The sequence below is a fragment of the Nannospalax galili genome, unplaced genomic scaffold (assembly GCF_000622305.1).
Source record: "Nannospalax galili isolate Female #2095 unplaced genomic scaffold, S.galili_v1.0 scaffold178, whole genome shotgun sequence".
Classification (NCBI taxonomy): Eukaryota; Metazoa; Chordata; class Mammalia; order Rodentia; family Spalacidae; genus Nannospalax; species Nannospalax galili.
Window position 1 is genome coordinate 1,541,029 of NW_008341757.1, and position 17,963 is coordinate 1,558,991.

At 45.6% G+C, this 17,963-nt stretch overlaps 1 protein-coding gene across 1 annotated transcript in view; it reads left to right on the forward strand.

Moving 5' to 3' along the window:
- Positions 1–17,963, forward strand: part of Znf365 (zinc finger protein 365) — a 26,033-nt gene that overhangs the window by 6,570 nt on the left and 1,500 nt on the right. The window contains exons 3-4 of the mRNA XM_008837301.3: positions 10,920–11,100; positions 17,678–17,715. Coding sequence (XP_008835523.1) covers positions 10,920–11,100; positions 17,678–17,715 — 219 coding nt within the window. The remainder of the gene's footprint in view (positions 1–10,919; positions 11,101–17,677; positions 17,716–17,963) is intronic.

Here is a 17,963-nt window from a genome sequence, read left to right on the forward strand (position 1 = left end):
GGCCATTCTCAAGGATTCACTTCGATTTGGGATGGTGGACTTAACCAGTGCTTTATCATGAAAAGTAACTGATTAGTGGCTGGAAATGTAGCTCATTTGGTAGAGTCTTTGCTTACCATGCACAGAGCCCTAGGTTTGATCCCCAGCACTCTTAAAGCTATGCATGGTAGGTACCCATTGTAATCCTGTAATTCTAGCACTTTGGAGGTAGAGGCAGGAGGATCAGGAGTTCAAGGTCATCCTCAGATAATAGGGAGTTGGAAACCAGCCTGGACTACCTGAGACCCTGTCTCAAAACAAACAAACAAGCAAACAAACAAACAAACAAACAAACAGGAGATGGAGAGATGGCTCAGCAGTTAAGAGCACGTACTGATCTTCCAGAGGACCAGAATTTGATCCCCAGAACCCATGATGGGTGTAACTCCAGCTACAGGGAATCCAGTGCCCTCTTCTGGCCTCTGTGGGCACTGCACTCATGTGCACAAACCCATACACAGACATACACATATATACATAATTTTAATATTAAAATAAATAACAAATTAAGTAAAAGTGGTTCATCTGTGGATTAATAATGATGCTATGTTGGTTCATTCTGAACTGTCACCTGAGCACCAAATGAGAAACAGCAGCTTGTAAACGAAATGCTAACCAGATAAAACAGTGTGCGTTCTATCCTCTCGAAGCACCCATCACCCCACCCTCAGGAGGTAGCATGGTTAAGTTTAGCATCCTTCGATACCTACTTCGTGTGCACACAACCATATATGACTTAAATGCACATTTGTTGTTTCTCCTAATGGAATCAGGACACACACTTTCTGCCCTTGGAGCTTTTTTGTTTTCACATGCTCTCTCGGGCATCTTTTGTGCAGTAAGCAGAATTAGGCCGTTCCTTTTGAAGGTTGCATAGTAATCTTTGATTTGGATGGGCCATGATTAGTTCACTGTTGAACACAGAGTGCTCTGTGCTATTTTCCTTGTGTCAAATGTCATGCCCCAGCTAACACCCTCTACATCCTTGCTCATAATTTTGTGGATTATAAACTGGTATATTTATGGTACTAGGAATTAAACCCAGGAACTCATGCATGCAGCTTGCACCTGACCTCTGAGCTGCACCCTTGACATGAACTGACTTTCAGTTGGGCAGACAGAAAAGAAAGCAATATTTGTTTAAAAAAGAAAAACCACTTGGAATATTAATATAGTGAAATTTCCTTAAACTTTCAAACATAAAATCCCCATTTTTCTTGAAGCATTCATTTGGGACCGTGCTGCCAGTTTCTGTATTCAAGCCTCAAATAAACACATTCTGTGTATATGAGACGAGACTGAAAGAGGCTTGTTCCCAGGAAGGACACTGGGCCTCTTGGTCTGAAAACACAACAAAGAGAAACAAAGACAGGACCTCTGTCCCTCAGTGTCTGCAGAGTGCTTCTTTCCCTGCCCTGCCCTGCCCTGCCCCCCATCTAAATGGGCACACAGAGTCAGCTGTCCACCAAATGGAGCCTTCCAAACTCAGCATTCTCTTGGGGATCTGTACCTCCCCTCACAGAGAGGTGGCCTTTCTGATCAGGAAGACCCCTGTTGGGCAAGGAAAATTCCAGAAACTGTACTTCCTACAAAGTCCTCTATATGGGCTCTCGAGGCTTGAGGGAAAAGGCTCAAGCCTCATCTGTGAGAGAAAATAGGTGATTACTGTCTCATTTGAAACTGACTTAAATCTGGGTAATGTACGAAACAGAAGATTAGGTTTTCTTTTTATCGGTCAAATGTAATATTCAGCATTCACATATGTGTGTGGATTTTCTCTTTGAATTTTAAAAATCCTTTTCATTGAAACCAAAATAAAAGATTATAGGGCCAGTTGGATGTGGTGGTGCATCTGCTGGGGCAGAGGACTGCTGCTCTGATGGGCAGTCTGGAAGCTGCAGTTAACTTGTCAACTTGACACTGCCTGGAAAGGGAGCATCAGTTGAGGAATTTCCTACATTAGGTTGGCCCGTGGGTATGTTCTGTGGAGGATTGCCTTGATTGGTAATTGATGTAGGATAATCCAGTCCACTGTGGGTGGCACCATCCCCTAGGCAAGTGGGCCTGAACTGTGAAAGAAAGCTAGCCAGCATAAGCCTGTCTGCCAGCCAGCAAGCATCAGCCTCCCTGGTTCCTGCTCGACTTCTTGGCTGTGAATTGTGTGTTTCTTGGTCAGAGGTAATGCTGTGTGGAATAGCAATTAGGCCTGCCAGTTTGTGCCTTGAATTCCTGCTTTAACCTCCCTCAAAGACCAATTGTGATCTGGAATTATATGCTGAATAAGGTGGGTCCCTAAATTGGTCAGAGGTATTTTTATCACAGCAACAGAATGGAAATTAGAATACCAGGCCAGCCTGGGCTACAGCATAAGAGCGTGTCTCACACCAACAGCAGCAACAAACTCAAAAACAAAACAAAGCAGTTTTCAGGCTGTGATGACTCAGTTTATAGGAGTCATGTGGTCCATGCAGAGAGGTGGTTTGAATTGGCAATATTTTGTGCTGTTGTCTTATGCCCCTTGGAAGGGTATCTATCTAAAGGCTTTGGAGTGCAAACCCCAAAAAGAAGTTGCTCATCACCTTCACAAACTCACAGTGACTTTAAAAGCCCTGCTGAGAGACATGTTTACTTATTGACTGCTGGTAGCACTGTCTCTAATCAGGGAAATCAATCCGGGCTACCTCTCACTCAGTAAGGGATCCTCAGAGGGATGGAGTCAGATAGTCTCTCGGTAGGTTTCTTGGGGTGTGGAGAAATTGAGGGTAATTACAGTAGCCCTAGATTTGTTATACACTCCTTTTCCGGTAAGGTTGGAATGAGCTATTGGAGCATTCATGATATGCCCAGTGTGGTGCTGGAGTATCTGGAAAGATAAAATACTTTGTATATATATATTTGGAAGAGTTTTTTTAATTTATTTTTTATTTTTATTTTATTTATTTATTTATTTTCACCCAGTTCCCAGATAACACCCTCCCATAGCCTCTCTCCCACCACTAGAGCCCTTATACTCTGATATCCCTGCTACTGTCTGCTGTGTTGTCGGCACCCCCAGCCATTCCCTACTACTTGTCCATCTGGTGAATTTTTAAAAAAAATATATATTTTTTTTATGTGTATGAGTGTATTGCCTCCATGTGTGTAAATGAACCCATGTTGTGCTGTGCCCACTGAGGTCAGAAGAGGGTTGTTGGACCCCCTGGAACTGGAGTTAGGACAGCAGTTAACAGCCATGTGGATGCTGAGATTCGAGTGTGGGTCCTCTGCAAAAGCAGCCAATGCTCTTAACTGCTGAGCCATCTCTCCAGCCCCTAACCCTTTGTCATTTTCCCTAGTGTATGTATGCAGGAGGAGTAATGCTCACCTGTGAACGTGCTATGTGCAAACTGGTTCTGTGGCTAGTTGCACTGAGGTGTGTGTGTGTGTGTGTGTGTGTGTGTGTGTGTGTGTGTGTGTGTGTACATGTGTGGGGTGGGCATATGTAAGCAGCTGCATTTGCACATGTGTGCACATATGTGTGGAGGCCAGAGGGAAATTTCAAAGGATGTTCCTTCTGTGCTGTCCACTGTTTTTTTAAAGATAGGGAGGCTCTGTGGCCTGGAACTTGCCAAGTAGACTAGCTAGAGGACCAGTGAGCCTGGGGATTCAGCTTTCTACTCCCTAGCCCTGGAATCACAAACAAGCACCCCCATACCCAACTTTTTAATAGATTTTTTTTCTTTTGAATTGTTTATTTTTATTTTATGTGTATGAGTGTATTGCCTGCATGTATGTAAGTGCACCTGTGTCATGTATTACCCGCAGAGTCCAGAAGAGGGCGTCACATTCCCTGACTCTGTAGTTATGGATGATTTCTACCCACCATGTAGGTGCTGGGAATCAAACCCAGGTCCTATGCTAGAGCATCCAGTGCTCTTAACCAGTGAGCCATCTCTCTCCAGCTCCCCCATTTTTTTGAAAAAAGCGAATTTTGGTCATCAAAGTTAGGTTCTCACTTTACTGACTGAAATGAACAGCCTCCCCATCTCCTCCTCCTCTTTTTTTTGAAAATTTATTCAGGGTCTTATTGTGTAGCCCAAGCTGGTCTTGAACTCACAATCCTCCTGCCTCAGTCTCCCCAGGGCTGGAATTACAGGTGTGTGCCACCATGCTTGGCTGCAGGGTAGCTTTAGCAAGTTTTTAAGTGGAAGCTACAATTTCAGGTTGATAAAACATTAAAGAGCAGAGCCTTCTACCTAGGGAGGCCACACCCAAGGAGCAGGAGGAGGGGTGGCTTTCGCTTTGATGAGCAGGGGACAGGGACAATGAAAGGTCAGCTCTGTGGGCTTTCAGGCCTCGGGTACACCACACCATCTGTGACCTTAGAACTGGAGGGCACCCTGTGTCCCCTCCAGGAGGGGACTCTCATTTGACAGGTACTTAAACTAAGGCCCAGAGCTGGAGACTGACTTGCGTGGGAACAGAAATTCAGTAGCAAAGTTGAGCCTGAAACCCAGTTTTCCCGCCTCCCTGCCGAGGTTCGCAGTGACCTTGCTAGACTTCTGAAAGTGCAGCGTTTGCCCAAAGCATGAAGACTTACGTAATCCTGAGCATGGCCCATTTTGGAATAGCTGGCTTCTTTGCTATTTTGAGAGGGCTGCTATGGTGATATCATTTATTTTTCTAATGTGATTAAAGAGAGTGTCAGCTGGCATCGGAGGTGTTAGGAACAGGGATCTGGTGGCATCATCAGCAAGGCCATGAATACCCAGCCCAGAGCTTTTAAATTCCATCCGGAGCTTTCAGCTTGACTCTCCGGATGTCCTTGCCCAGTCAGGGCAGGGCATGTGTCACTGCCCGCCTTTGATGCAGGTGAGGGGCCTCTGATTCCATCTCTAATTTCCATCCTGTGCTTTGTGATACACTAGATAGAATCTGTTTTCCCCCTCCCTGTGTTTTTTGCCATGTTCCAGCCCAGAGGCCTGAAGGAGACAATGTTTCCTGAGAGCCCGCGGACTGTCAGGTTCTGCTGTGTAGTCTGATCATACAGTGGTCAGCAAGGTGAAATTCTTGCCTTCTGGGTGCTTACGGACCAGAGGGAAAATGACATCAAAAAAAATTTTTTCTTTTGAATTGTTTATTTTTATTTTATGTGTATGAGTGTATTGCCTGCATGTATGTAAGTGCACCTGTGTCATGTATTACCCGCAGAGTCCAGAAGAGGGCGTCACATTCCCTGACTCTGTAGTTATGGATGATTTCTACCCACCATGTAGGTGCTGGGAATCAAACCCAGGTCCTATGCTAGAGCATCCAGTGCTCTTAACCAGTGAGCCATCTCTCTCCAGCTCCCCCATTTTTTTGAAAAAAGCGAATTTTGGTCATCAAAGTTAGGTTCTCACTTTACTGACTGAAATGAACAGCCTCCCCATCTCCTCCTCCTCTTTTTTTTGAAAATTTATTCGGGGTCTTATTGTGTAGCCCAAGCTGGTCTTGAACTCACAATCCTCCTGCCTCAGTCTCCCCAGGGCTGGAATTACAGGTGTGTGCCACCATGCTTGGCTGCAGGGTAGCTTTAGCAAGTTTTTAAGTGGAAGCTACAATTTCAGGTTGATAAAACATTAAAGAGCAGAGCCTTCTACCTAGGGAGGCCACACCCAAGGAGCAGGAGGAGGGGTGGCTTTCGCTTTGATGAGCAGGGGACAGGGACAATGAAAGGTCAGCTCTGTGGGCTTTCAGGCCTCGGGTACACCACACCATCTGTGACCTTAGAACTGGAGGGCACCCTGTGTCCCCTCCAGGAGGGGACTCTCATTTGACAGGTACTTAAACTAAGGCCCAGAGCTGGAGACTGACTTGCGTGGGAACAGAAATTCAGTAGCAAAGTTGAGCCTGAAACCCAGTTTTCCCGCCTCCCTGCCGAGGTTCGCAGTGACCTTGCTAGACTTCTGAAAGTGCAGCGTTTGCCCAAAGCATGAAGACTTACGTAATCCTGAGCATGGCCCATTTTGGAATAGCTGGCTTCTTTGCTATTTTGAGAGGGCTGCTATGGTGATATCATTTATTTTTCTAATGTGATTAAAGAGAGTGTCAGCTGGCATCGGAGGTGTTAGGAACAGGGATCTGGTGGCATCATCAGCAAGGCCATGAATACCCAGCCCAGAGCTTTTAAATTCCATCCGGAGCTTTCAGCTTGACTCTCCGGATGTCCTTGCCCAGTCAGGGCAGGGCATGTGTCACTGCCCGCCTTTGATGCAGGTGAGGGGCCTCTGATTCCATCTCTAATTTCCATCCTGTGCTTTGTGATACACTAGATAGAATCTGTTTTCCCCCTCCCTGTGTTGTTTGCCATGTTCCAGCCCAGAGGCCTGAAGGAGACAATGTTTCCTGAGAGCCCGCGGACTGTCAGGTTCTGCTGTGTAGTCTGATCATACAGTGGTCAGCAAGGTGAAATTCCTGCCTTCTGGGTGCTTACGGACCAGAGGGAAAATGACATCCGATACTCAGGGTGTGATGAGAGGAACAGACCAAGCCAGTGATGCCTGTGTCGGTGTTGGTTATTGCACAGAACTGGCTGTGGAATGTTGACTTCAAAAGGGCAAGGCTACGGCAGGAAGTAGGCTCAGTAGGTGAGACAACGTGAGGGCCCTGGCACTCATGTAAGAGCTCAGTGTGGCTGCATGTGTGACTGTAGCTCTGGCACTCTTGGGGGATGGAGACAGGAGGATCCCTGGGGCTTACTGGCCACTAGCCTGACTCCAGGTTCAGTGAGAGATCCTGTCTGAAGGGAACAAGGCAGGACAGCTGACATCCTGCTTGGCCTCTGTGCAAACACAGGTATGTGCACTTGTACACACAGATATGCATATAACATACATACCCACCCACACAGGCAAATTTGACTGTTCATTGAAGCCATTCCTGTTTTGGGGTCTGCTAAGGTAGTGAATAGATAGCACCATGTCCCTGCTGTTACCCAGCGAGGAAGTGAGCAAAAGACATGCGTGAAAAGCAGCAACCACAGGGGGAGAGGGGCTCCCGCCTTTACTTTAATTCTAAGATTTATTTATTCTTTGTATATGAGTTTTACCTGAATGTATGTACATGCAGTGTCCCTAGAGGCCAGAAGAGGGCGGCAGATCCTCTGGAACTGGAGTGAGCTATAGATGGTTGTGAGCTGCCATGTGGGTGCTGGAAATGAACTTGGTCTTCTGCAAGAGCAACAAGTGCTCTTAGCAGCAGAAGAGCCTCCAGCCCTTAGTTCATTTCTATAAATGAGTCTGTCCCCTGCAGACTTAGGAACTAATAGAGACTAAACCAGATGTCAAGCATGTTTTCTTATGGATAGCATGTGGCAAAAGTGGGAAATCCAGGGCCTTTTCCTGGCCTCCCTTTCTCCCCATCACACCCCTCTTTCCCCACCTTACCCGAGGAACTTAGAATGGAGTGTTAATTTGTTTATAACCGATAAGAATAATTTGATTTTCTCACTAGAGGTTTGGGTTTTTTAGAAAAAAAATCTGTGTGACGTATATATGTTTTTGAGTGGCTGTGTGCACATGTATGTATATGTGTGCACACATGGAGGCCAGAGGTAGATATCAGAAGTCTTCCTCCAGCTCTCCCTACCTCATTTTTTTGAGACAGGATCTCCCATTGAGCCTGGCACTCAGCAGTCCCGAGACACAGCTGTCTAGATTTGTATCTCCATGCCTCGGCCCCGCAGTGGGGTCAGAGATGCATCACTGGACCCAGTTTTTATGTGGGTTCTACAGGTCCAAAGTCAGGTTCTCAAGGTTGTGGCAGGCACTTTGCCCACTGAGGTACCACCCTCTCCCAACCCACCCCCAATCTTAATGAGGAACATGTTGGCTCATTCAAAAAAACACAAAGGAAAGTGAGGTAAAAAGAGCCCCCCAGAAGCAGAGACAAGGATGAGGCAGGTACAGAGTCAGGCATGTGTGCCCCCCGGGGAGCACAGGACCACACTCTGGCATCTAAGTTTCTAGCTAGGCTCTTTGTGCCCGGAGGGGGCTGACTCTTGCTTCTAGATTTGCCTCATAGCTGACATTACAGACTATCTGAGATGCTGTGTGATCAATAGTTAGACTATTTTTAGCTGGAGGTATTTTTATCATTTCATATACCTCTGAAGAGGTTCATAAATCAGTAATGTAAAATGAAATTTAAATAACTCACTAGAGCTTTCCTTTGGGAAGGGAAGTCAGTGTGAAGGTCTTTTTTGAGAGTAAAAAAGAGGCATCCATTTTTCATGACACTCTGACTCCAGTAGGAGGTGCCTGTGGTTTATTCATGGGGTCAGGACCCAAGACTGTTCTAGAAAAGGAAACCAGGAACCAGATGATCTTTTAGTTAATTAGGACATCCAGCTCGAGATCTGGTTATGCATCCACACATTCACCGCATTCACATTGGGTCTCCTTTATTTGCTGGAATCCTGAACAGCAGTCAAAGTCCTTGTGCTGGTTAACCTTGATAGACAACTTGATAGGATTTAGAATCACCATGGAAACAAATCTCCGGGCTTGCCAGTGAGGAATTATCCAGATAGGTTAGTTGAGGTGAGAAAACCATTCTTAACATGGGAGCACAACCCCATGGGCTGGGGCCTAGGACTGAATAAAAAGGAGAAAGTGAGTATTCATCTCTCTGCTTCCTGACTGGAGGCCATGTGACCAGCTGCCTCAAGCCCCCTCACAATGACGACCCCACCAACATGCACTGTCCTCTGGAACTGTGAGTTCAAACAAACTCTTCCTTAAGATGCTTGTCGGGTTGTTTGTCACAGAGAGACTTGTTCCCAAATGCAGTGATCTTATGATGCGATGGGAAAGTCACACAACTGGTCCCCTGTGGCTTGTGTGGTGGCGGGGTGAAGGCTCTGTGGGAGAACACGGCCCACCACCTCCTCCACACTGGTGAGTATGTCTGGGAAGGTTCCTAGCAGGAGAGCCTGCAGACTGACAATGGAGTTTGAAAATTGGCTCCCCTCACTGTCCTGAACAACCAGGCCTGTGGAAAGTACACACCGGCGGCTGAGGGCTCAGGGAAACTTCTGGAAATGAACCTGAAACTTGACGATGAAAGAGAACACTTTTCCAAAAGGACTGTTCTTTTCCTTGTGTGGATCTTTCTTAGCTACTAAAAATAATGGCGCTATTATGGGATTCGAGTTCATGTTTGATTTTGGACAGGGAGTGGAATAAGGGAGCCCTTATCAAGAGTGTGTTTTTGAGTGAATCATGATTCAACTTCGTCTGTTCTCTGTTTCTATAAATTTATTATTTCCAAGGTTTGGCAGATATATGTGAGTTGTTTTATACACAGTGTATGTGTGGCCACTTTTTCTTTTTTTAATTTCTAAAAATTTTCAGGTGGGTCGGGAGGGTGCCCAGAGAGAAATAAGTGTCAAGCAGAAGTTGAGAAGGAACAGTAGGCAATCAATTTAATTTGCTTTTTGGAACAACTGAATGAGGTTAGACACACACACACACACACACACACACAATCAGAGGTCATTCATTTATACTGAAAGAGGTGGATGGATAGTGATCGAAGACTCCTCTTGACTCTAAGTTGAACGTGACCAGAGAAATGAGAGGTCACTCCTTTGAAGGTACGAGAGTTTGGAAGTAACAATAAGGAGATGCTGTAGCCAAAAGGTGGTGAGACGACAGAGTTCCTTCCCCTAAGAGGGGTGGGAACAGCAAAAAGAGGCAATTGGAAAAACACTCAAGATTTCTTGGTAAGTAAAAGCGACAAGGTGATGCGGAATTCACCATAGCAACGATAATTTGTATCTTTTGGTTGTGCTGATAGCTATCAAGGAAGGGTGTGGGGAAGGGGAGTTGGGAGGGGAGAGGAAGGTAAGGAGGAGAACTCTGTGTATGGGGGTGGGGGTGCATATAGGTGTGCCCACGTTTATAAAGAGATACTCATCAAAATGAGGCTCCACCTGCACCTCCCTGTATTGTTAATGTGCTGTATTAACTCTTTATAAAGAGCTTATCTATTTTATAAATCAGAAAAGCATAATTTTCATACTTCCACTGGAAACAGTTGCAAAGTACAAAATGATAACGAACTTACTAGAAACGTTATGCACTTGGGAATTTATACTGAATTATGTAAATGGAGAAGCACTGATTGAAATATTTTGCCCAGCTACTTCGGAGACTGCAACCTGCTTGCTGCTCCCCTCTATCTGTCCTTGTTAGGATGGTGTTCCCAACTGTCCTTGGGTTGGCCTCAAGGTTCCTGCTTGGGATGTTTGGTTCTTAGCTTAGGAAAACATTTTGGACAAGGGTATGGTGTCCATATTTCCCTCTGTGCAAACTTTCTCCCTCAACAGACTGAAAATCTAAGTCAAAACTGGCATCAGTGGCACCCAGGGCTCACTCATCAAATTTGTTAGGAAGTTTGGGATGCTTACAGTGACCTATGAGGCTCTCTGCCTCCTCCTCTGGGTAGTCACCCAGGCAGCAGCTCAGACCCATCTACATGCCACTGGAGTATCTGTTTACTCTTCCAGATATCTACATGGCCTATTTCTCAGGATTTCCTTCAGGTGTCTCCCTCAGAAAGACTGATCTTGGCTTTGCTCTCTGAATACCAGTCACCCATGTCCTCCTTTGTCACTTTGTCTCTTGTACCCAATTTCAGTGTTGTTAACTTATCAACTCTTGACATATGTGTTCATTTCTTACTATTTATGGTGACTCTCTCTGTCAACGTGTAATCATATATAATCATCAAAACATAATCTCATTTCTCTGACTGTACTTCCTGGGCCCAAAACCGATGCATAGTAGGCATCTTTTGGTATGTGTTGACAGAATTAATTCCAGGATTATTTTTGCTTTCATATTTTCTCCCTGCAGAGAAGTTGTTACGTTCAACCATTTCCTGGAAGCAGCTGCTGAGAAGGAGGTTCAAGGGAAAGCAAGGCTCCAGGACTTTATTGAGAATCTACTGCAACGGGTAGAGTTGGCAGAAAAGCAGTTGGAGTATTATCAAAGCCAGCAGGCCTCTGGCTTCAGCCGTGATGTCAGCGAGTACATGGTGAGCCCCTTCTGTCCAGCCACTGACTGTGAGATCCCCATGTGTGATGTGAATGGGTTGAGGGTGGAAGAGAGGTCTCCCTAGGCATCATTCGAAGTCCCCCACTGGGCTTTGCCTTCCATGGGTCATGGTACCAGGCCCCAGGGAGGAAGCCACGTCCTGGCTGAGCACACCAGCTCTTCTGCACCCTCTCCCACCCAAGCTGAATTGTTGGACATATTTTTATATTTGTAAAATAACAGAGTTTGAAATATCTGGGATCCAGTTTTAGCTTTCAGGTAGACTAGAAATTACCCTGTTGACTCTCTTCAAGATCATCTGTTGAAAGCTTTGCTCTTTTCAGTAAGGCAAGATCCAGTTACAGCTACATCAGTTTTCCATAATAGGAGAAAAATGTGTTCAACAGTGCTCACGGCTTGAACATTCTTTAAGTGGATGTTCAAAAAAGAAACCATGACAGGCAATAGGTTTGGGACAGATCTCTGCATGCCATCACTCCAGAGCCCAGATGAGGCCCCTCCAAGTGGGTGGAGATCCAGATTCCTATTAAGTATCTTGATCAAGACTTCCTGGTCTCTGGAGGGTGACAGGAGGTCTGATCACCCATTAAGCAAGGTGAGCAAATGGTCAAATCTGCCCGCTACGTTGTTCTCTTACTGTGCTATAAGGCACTAAAACAACCAGGAGTTTTGGTACCTCAACGTGGTATCGCTGTTCCTGTTTATCCAGCCTTCTTTGTACGTATCTCTTTATGATTCTTTTACCCCCCCCTGAGAGAGTATGCAATAAAAAGGAAATATAGGAAATGTTTGCATTAATCAATATATTAGCACAGTTGGTTGATGAAAAAAAAGTTTAGCGTGAGGTTCTAAAAGTTGAGATTAAAAAGAAACGTGATTATTTAATAAAGCTATTCAGAAGGAAGGGTGGGATGAATTAGATGAAGTGGATCGAATGAAAGAAAGAGAGCAAGAGGGAGGGAGAGAAAGAGAGTGTGTATGTGTGTGCACAGGAAGGAAAAGAGAGAGAGGAAGAGTGGGAGGGAGGGAGGGAGGGACGGAGGGACGGAGGGAGAGAAGAACTCATTCATGATGCTTAGAGGAGCAGAGAGATAAAAGCTGTAGAACTTTCCAAATCAATAATAGTCTAAGGAAGCAAAGGCTGTCTAGTAGACCAGAAGGACGTGAATCTGCGCCCAGGCTCTCAGCACTGTGCTCAGAACAGCTCTGTCTGTGTGGCTTCTTTGTAGATCTCCAGGCTGTGCCATCCTGGCTATGACAGTGTCCTACCTTCATTAGCGGCAGCTGAAGGGATGCGCTGAGCCCTCCTCCCTCTCTCAAGGGAGGGTGGTGACCCAATGTCATGGAGTCCAGATATGAAATGAAAAGGCTTGGCTTCCAGAACATTCTTGCCTTGCTTCTTACTGTGCCAAGACTGTCTTCCTGGACCTATAACTCTTCTGGAAAATGAAGTACTTGGAGCCAATGCTCTCGAAGCCCAATGGCCTCTTCAATTAGCAGCATCACTGGATTTTGACAGTGAGGATTTCTAAAGTTGAAATACAGCATCAACACTTTCAGTATATAAGAGAGTTCACCTGAAACAAAGCAGTGTGTGATCCTAACAGTCACAGGGCATCTTAAAAAGGGAAAGCGGCTGGGTGTGGCGTTGGACTTGGGCAAGCAGAGGCAGGCACATCTCTGTGAGTTCAAAGCCAGCCTCATTTACATAGTGAGTTCCAGGAGCTATACAGCGAGAGAGAGAGAGAGAGAGAGAGAGAGAGAGAGAGAGAGAGAGAGAGAGAGAGAGAGAGAGAGAGAGAGAGAGGGAGAGAGAGAGAGAGAGGGAAAGAGAGAATGTGAGTGTTAGCCCCTTTTTAATTTTCTTTTGCACTCATATTTTTTTCAGAGACAGAGAGGAAGAGAGAGAGAGAGAAAGGGAAAGAGAGAGGGAGGGAGAGAGAGACTGGAAGGGAAGGAGAGGAACTGTGAGTTCTCCCCATTTTAATTCACTTTTGCACTCAGCTTGTTTTTCTGGCTTGAAGATTGAGCCTTTTGGATCCCCTTCATCATGTAACCAAAAGCTGAATCTCATCTCAGCTCTTCTAATCAGAAATACAGATGCAAATTTATAGGTATTCTCACAGAGCATATGTATACCTACATACATATATGCACACAAACACATGTATATTCACATAATATACACACATACATATATCCACACTACATACATACTAATTCATTCAAACGTAGTAGGAAATTAGTAAGTATTTATGTCTGTCTCTTTTATGGCTCAACCATGACATGATCTGCCTTTAGCCAGCTGGTTCTATCTCAGGAAGAGTTGGTTAATCCAAATGAAATGCAGCCCAGTTGACTGGGGCAGGATGGGGTGCAGTGAGAGGGCTGTCTGGATGCTGTGGGGGAGCAGTGGCCTTGGAAAGACCCAGGATAAGGCGTATGATTTCAACACATCTGATTAGACAGATGTATTAGTAGTTTATCTTCCTTTTTTGACATCTTCTTCAGCCCTTGCTTGGATGAGCCAGGCAGTCTGCAGACCCTATGGGCAGTCTGTCCTTTGTAAAGCTTAGTTTATTTCCCTGTAATCATATATATCCACCTATAAAATGAGAGGCTGTGTGTTTCACACAATCAGAGAACTGGTCTGGTCTCTTGTGCCGTCTGTGGCTACAGAGGTACAGAGTAACTTGGATGCTTTTAACAAGGAAAGCTTTGAATCAGATATTTGGTCCAACTTGGTGGCATTGTACAGCACGCAGACACCCAGGCTTCTAGAGTCACCCAGATCAGCTTCTTGCCATGGTGACACACAGGATGAGCAGACGTCCTGTCCTGTCTCCTGCTGGCACGCCCTACTGGCATACTTCCATCTCCCTCCTCCAGAGAAGTCAGAGACACTGTGGCCACCCTGCCCTCACTTCCGTCTCTCCTCTCCCACTGTGGGCTGTACCACAGACCGGTGTGATCCGGTTTCCCTTCCGCCGTCGTCACTTCTCCTTTCTTCCTTTCTCTAGTTCCCGTAGACCCACTCCGGAGTGTGCTGCAGAAGCAGGCTGCTGCTTCTGGAAGGGGGGGGGGGCTTCTGGCATCACGTTCTTCCGCGCTGCGGAAAACACTCTTCCTTCCCCTAACCTTTAGTGCCCCCTCCAAAACAATGTTGTGGCGTTCTGCATCTCCCCAGATTCCCCTGAGCATTTATGTACTTTTTCACCTGGCTGATTTCTAAAAATACATGTTTACTTAGATATTTTATCTTTATGCTCTGAAAAATGCTGTTGAATTAGACACAAAGTGATCTCATATCTTGTCGGCCAAAATCACTCACAGAACAGCTCAGATGGAGGGTCGTGGAGCAGCTTGGGGAATCCTGCTTTAAGTACTGCATTTATTTCCTGCAGATTGGGGCTCATTTAGGGCTTGTACTAGTTCATTAAACACATATTTATTGAGGGCACAGGGCTTACTAGGTGCTGAGGAGACTGCTGTGGGCAGGACGAAGCAGGGCCCCATCTCCATGGGAAGGGATAGCAGGTAAAGTATTGAGCAGTGAACCTGTGTGGTGATGCCTACGGGAGCGAAGATGGTCTAGGTTTGAGATGTTCAGAGTCGGGACGGGCTTCCAGATGACAGACAGAAGAAGCCCTGCGGTTGCACTGTCACCTGCGTCATGAGCAGGACAAGATGCAGCTCTGTGGGAAGCTGGAAGCAGAATGTTCTAGGCAAGGACAAGGTGGTACAGGTGCTGAGGAGGGAACAGCTTCGCATGGTTAAGTGGCAGCAAGTAAAGTTGGAGAGTTACATGTCACAGGAGGAGTTTAGATCTATTCCCAGCACAAAGAAGCTATGGGAAGGTTTCCAGAACTTGGGGGGGGGGCACCAGAATGAGAGGTGGGCAGAGGCCTATTATGATAGGAGGTAAGAGGGAAGAGATGGAAGAAGAGAGAGGAGAGGCTGGAGGATGCGCTCTGGAGAGGAGCTGAGGGGACCAAGCTGTCCCTGTTGCAGGATTGCATTGAGCAGGTAAGGGAAACAGGCAATCAGGTATGAACTTGAGGCCAGGGTCTGAGCAAGTGGTTATGCAGTGCTGCTGTTTACACAAAACTGAGCAGATCTAGGTGGCCAGTTGCCCAGACCTACAGCAGCCTCAAACAGCATGTGTGTAATTTAGGAGTTCGTATCTGTAGGTAACATTCCCACAAGTTCAACCAAGTACAATTTGAACATATTTTGAAAAAAGGCAAGTCTGAACTACATATAATTACACTTTCTTCTTCTTCTTCCTCCTCCTCCTCCTCCTCCCTCCTCCTCCTCCTCTTCCTCCTCCTCCTCCTCCCCCCCCTCCTCCTCTTCCTTCTTCCCAGTGCTGGGGAACCCACAGGTTTATGCATATTAGGCAAGCTGTAGCCCTGACTGGGCTGGAACTCACCATATAGACCAGGCTGGCTTCAGGCTCACAGAGATCTGCCTGCCTCTGCCTCCCAAGTGCTGGGATTGAAGGTGTATACCACCATAGCCCACCTTTCAAATATCGCTGTAACAGCTATTCATGTAACATTTGGATCTTATTAGATACTTATAGTAATCTAGAGATGATATAGAGTTGCGGGTGGGTCCAGCTCATGGCAGCACATGGCTAAAGAGCACCGTGAGAGTCACCCAACAAAATCACAAACATACGCAAACAATAGCTTAAGATACCCTGAGACTTTTTGTGATTTTTTTCTTATAACTTGATTGTGAAGTTCTTGAATATGAACTTTGTAGATGACAGCTGCATGTTGCAATGGCAAAAAGTTGAACACATGTTACAGATCATACAGGAAGATACGCACAGTCCATTTACAAATACCGGACCATGTTATGTGAAGGACTTGAACATCTGTGGATTTTGGGGTCCTTGGGGGTTTCTGGGACCCATCCCTCACTGATACTTCCTCATGACCACCCTGGTCCAAATACCAGCTGGCCTTTTCTTCACATTCCCTTTGTTGTTCTCTTCTTTGGACCTGCTTGCAGATGTGGTTTGAGTTTGTCTGAGTGAGAGCTCTTGAGTGAGGTCAGGAACTGAGGGCTGGCAAAAACACGGGGCTTCCTTGTAAACTGGATGGTGACATCTGGATCACAATGTGATAGTTACCATTTGTACTGCCAGTGAAGGTACTCTGAGCCCAGCCGCAAACCTGCAGGCAGACATTTCATTGCCTGGGCTGTTAGGAGTGGGTATCCTCTCAGTGGTGGGTCCTCTCAGGACATTTGTAGGGCTGGTCTTCCCTACCAATTCCCAGAAATGTTCCCATTTCAGAAATGACATTGTTTAGACAATCAATGTTTCATGCCCATTTCCTTGTAGCTGATACTTTGTGACCAGACAGCTATAGGAAACCAGCTGCAAATGTAGCCAGATCATTTGAGAAATAGTTCAGTTTTTAAAGACACGTTACTGTTGTTTTTAACTTCTTGAAAGTCTTGAGATCTGGTACAGACCTCTTGGAAAACTAAGAATAGGTGTCCACACAGGCTCTCTGGGCAAGCAAAGCCAAGACATTCTTATTCTCTGATGTCATGGATAGCTCCCCTAGTAATACCACTAAGTGGTGGGATGACTTTTACAACATGGACATAATCTGGACTAAAGATTTCTACCAACCTTGCAACCAAAATTGTACTGTGTATAATGTAAACAAGCTCACTGATTCATGTACTCTTCTTGTGACTTGGGCCCCTGACCTTAATCCCTTAAGACCCCTTCCTTGCCCTCCACCCAAGAACATATGTGTGCATGCTTTACATGTCAAAGCAGTTTGCTTTTACTCATTGCAGACAATGAGAGAAATGGAGAAATGTCTGTTTGTAGTTGTGTGTGTGATATTCTAGGTCTGGGGATTATAGTGCAAAATTCTCCCATAAGATAAAGGTCCTGACTTTTACTTCCCCACTTCATGCTGGATATTACTATTTCAATTAAAACAGTGGGTTGAGCCCTTGCTCTGGAGCATAGTTCCAAAAACACCCGAAAGAACAGACGCTTAACACTTCTGGTTTGCTCTTAGACTTAAAATGGATGTTAAGAGTCAGGCTATTTCTTTATCAAGGCACAACTGTAATGTGGCTTAGAAATGCCACAGCTAAGAATAAGAATTTAGTGTCTTTAATATACAAGATAAATGTTTAGAAACACATCTGGGAACTGGGAAAATGGCTCAGTGGGGAAAGTCCTGACTGCAGGTCTGAAGACCTGAGTTTAGATACCAGCACCACATAAAAAGCATGGGAAACATGGATCCTTGGGGCTTGTTAAGCTGCCAGCCTAGCTGAAATCGACACGCTCCAGGTTCAGTGAAAGACTCTGCCTCAAGGGAATAAAGCGGAGCGTGTGGAGGAGGCAAGGGCACTGTGGCTTCCTCCAGCTGTTGTACGTACCTGCTGGGGTAACTGCAACCCCCAGACAAATGTCACACACACACACACACACACACACACACACACACACGCATGTAGGCACAGCCCGCCCAGCCTTCAAGTGAACTAATGTCTTCTCTCTTTCCCTTCAGCTTACAGATATCTCGTCAAATAGGAAACCCAGATACCTGTACGTATATCTTTTATACTTGGACCATTGGATCATGTTTATATTGTCTGTTTTTCTGTTGCATTTGATTTCTATAATGTAAGCAGATTTTTAAAGGCTTAAGTGAAAATTTACTTACATGTTGACATGACTTTTAAATAGGCCAGCAACTTGTTAATGAGAGCACTGTAATAGTGCCAGGGTAATCTCCACAGTATTCTATGGTCCAAGTATAAAAGATATACGTACAGGTATCTGGGTTTCCTATT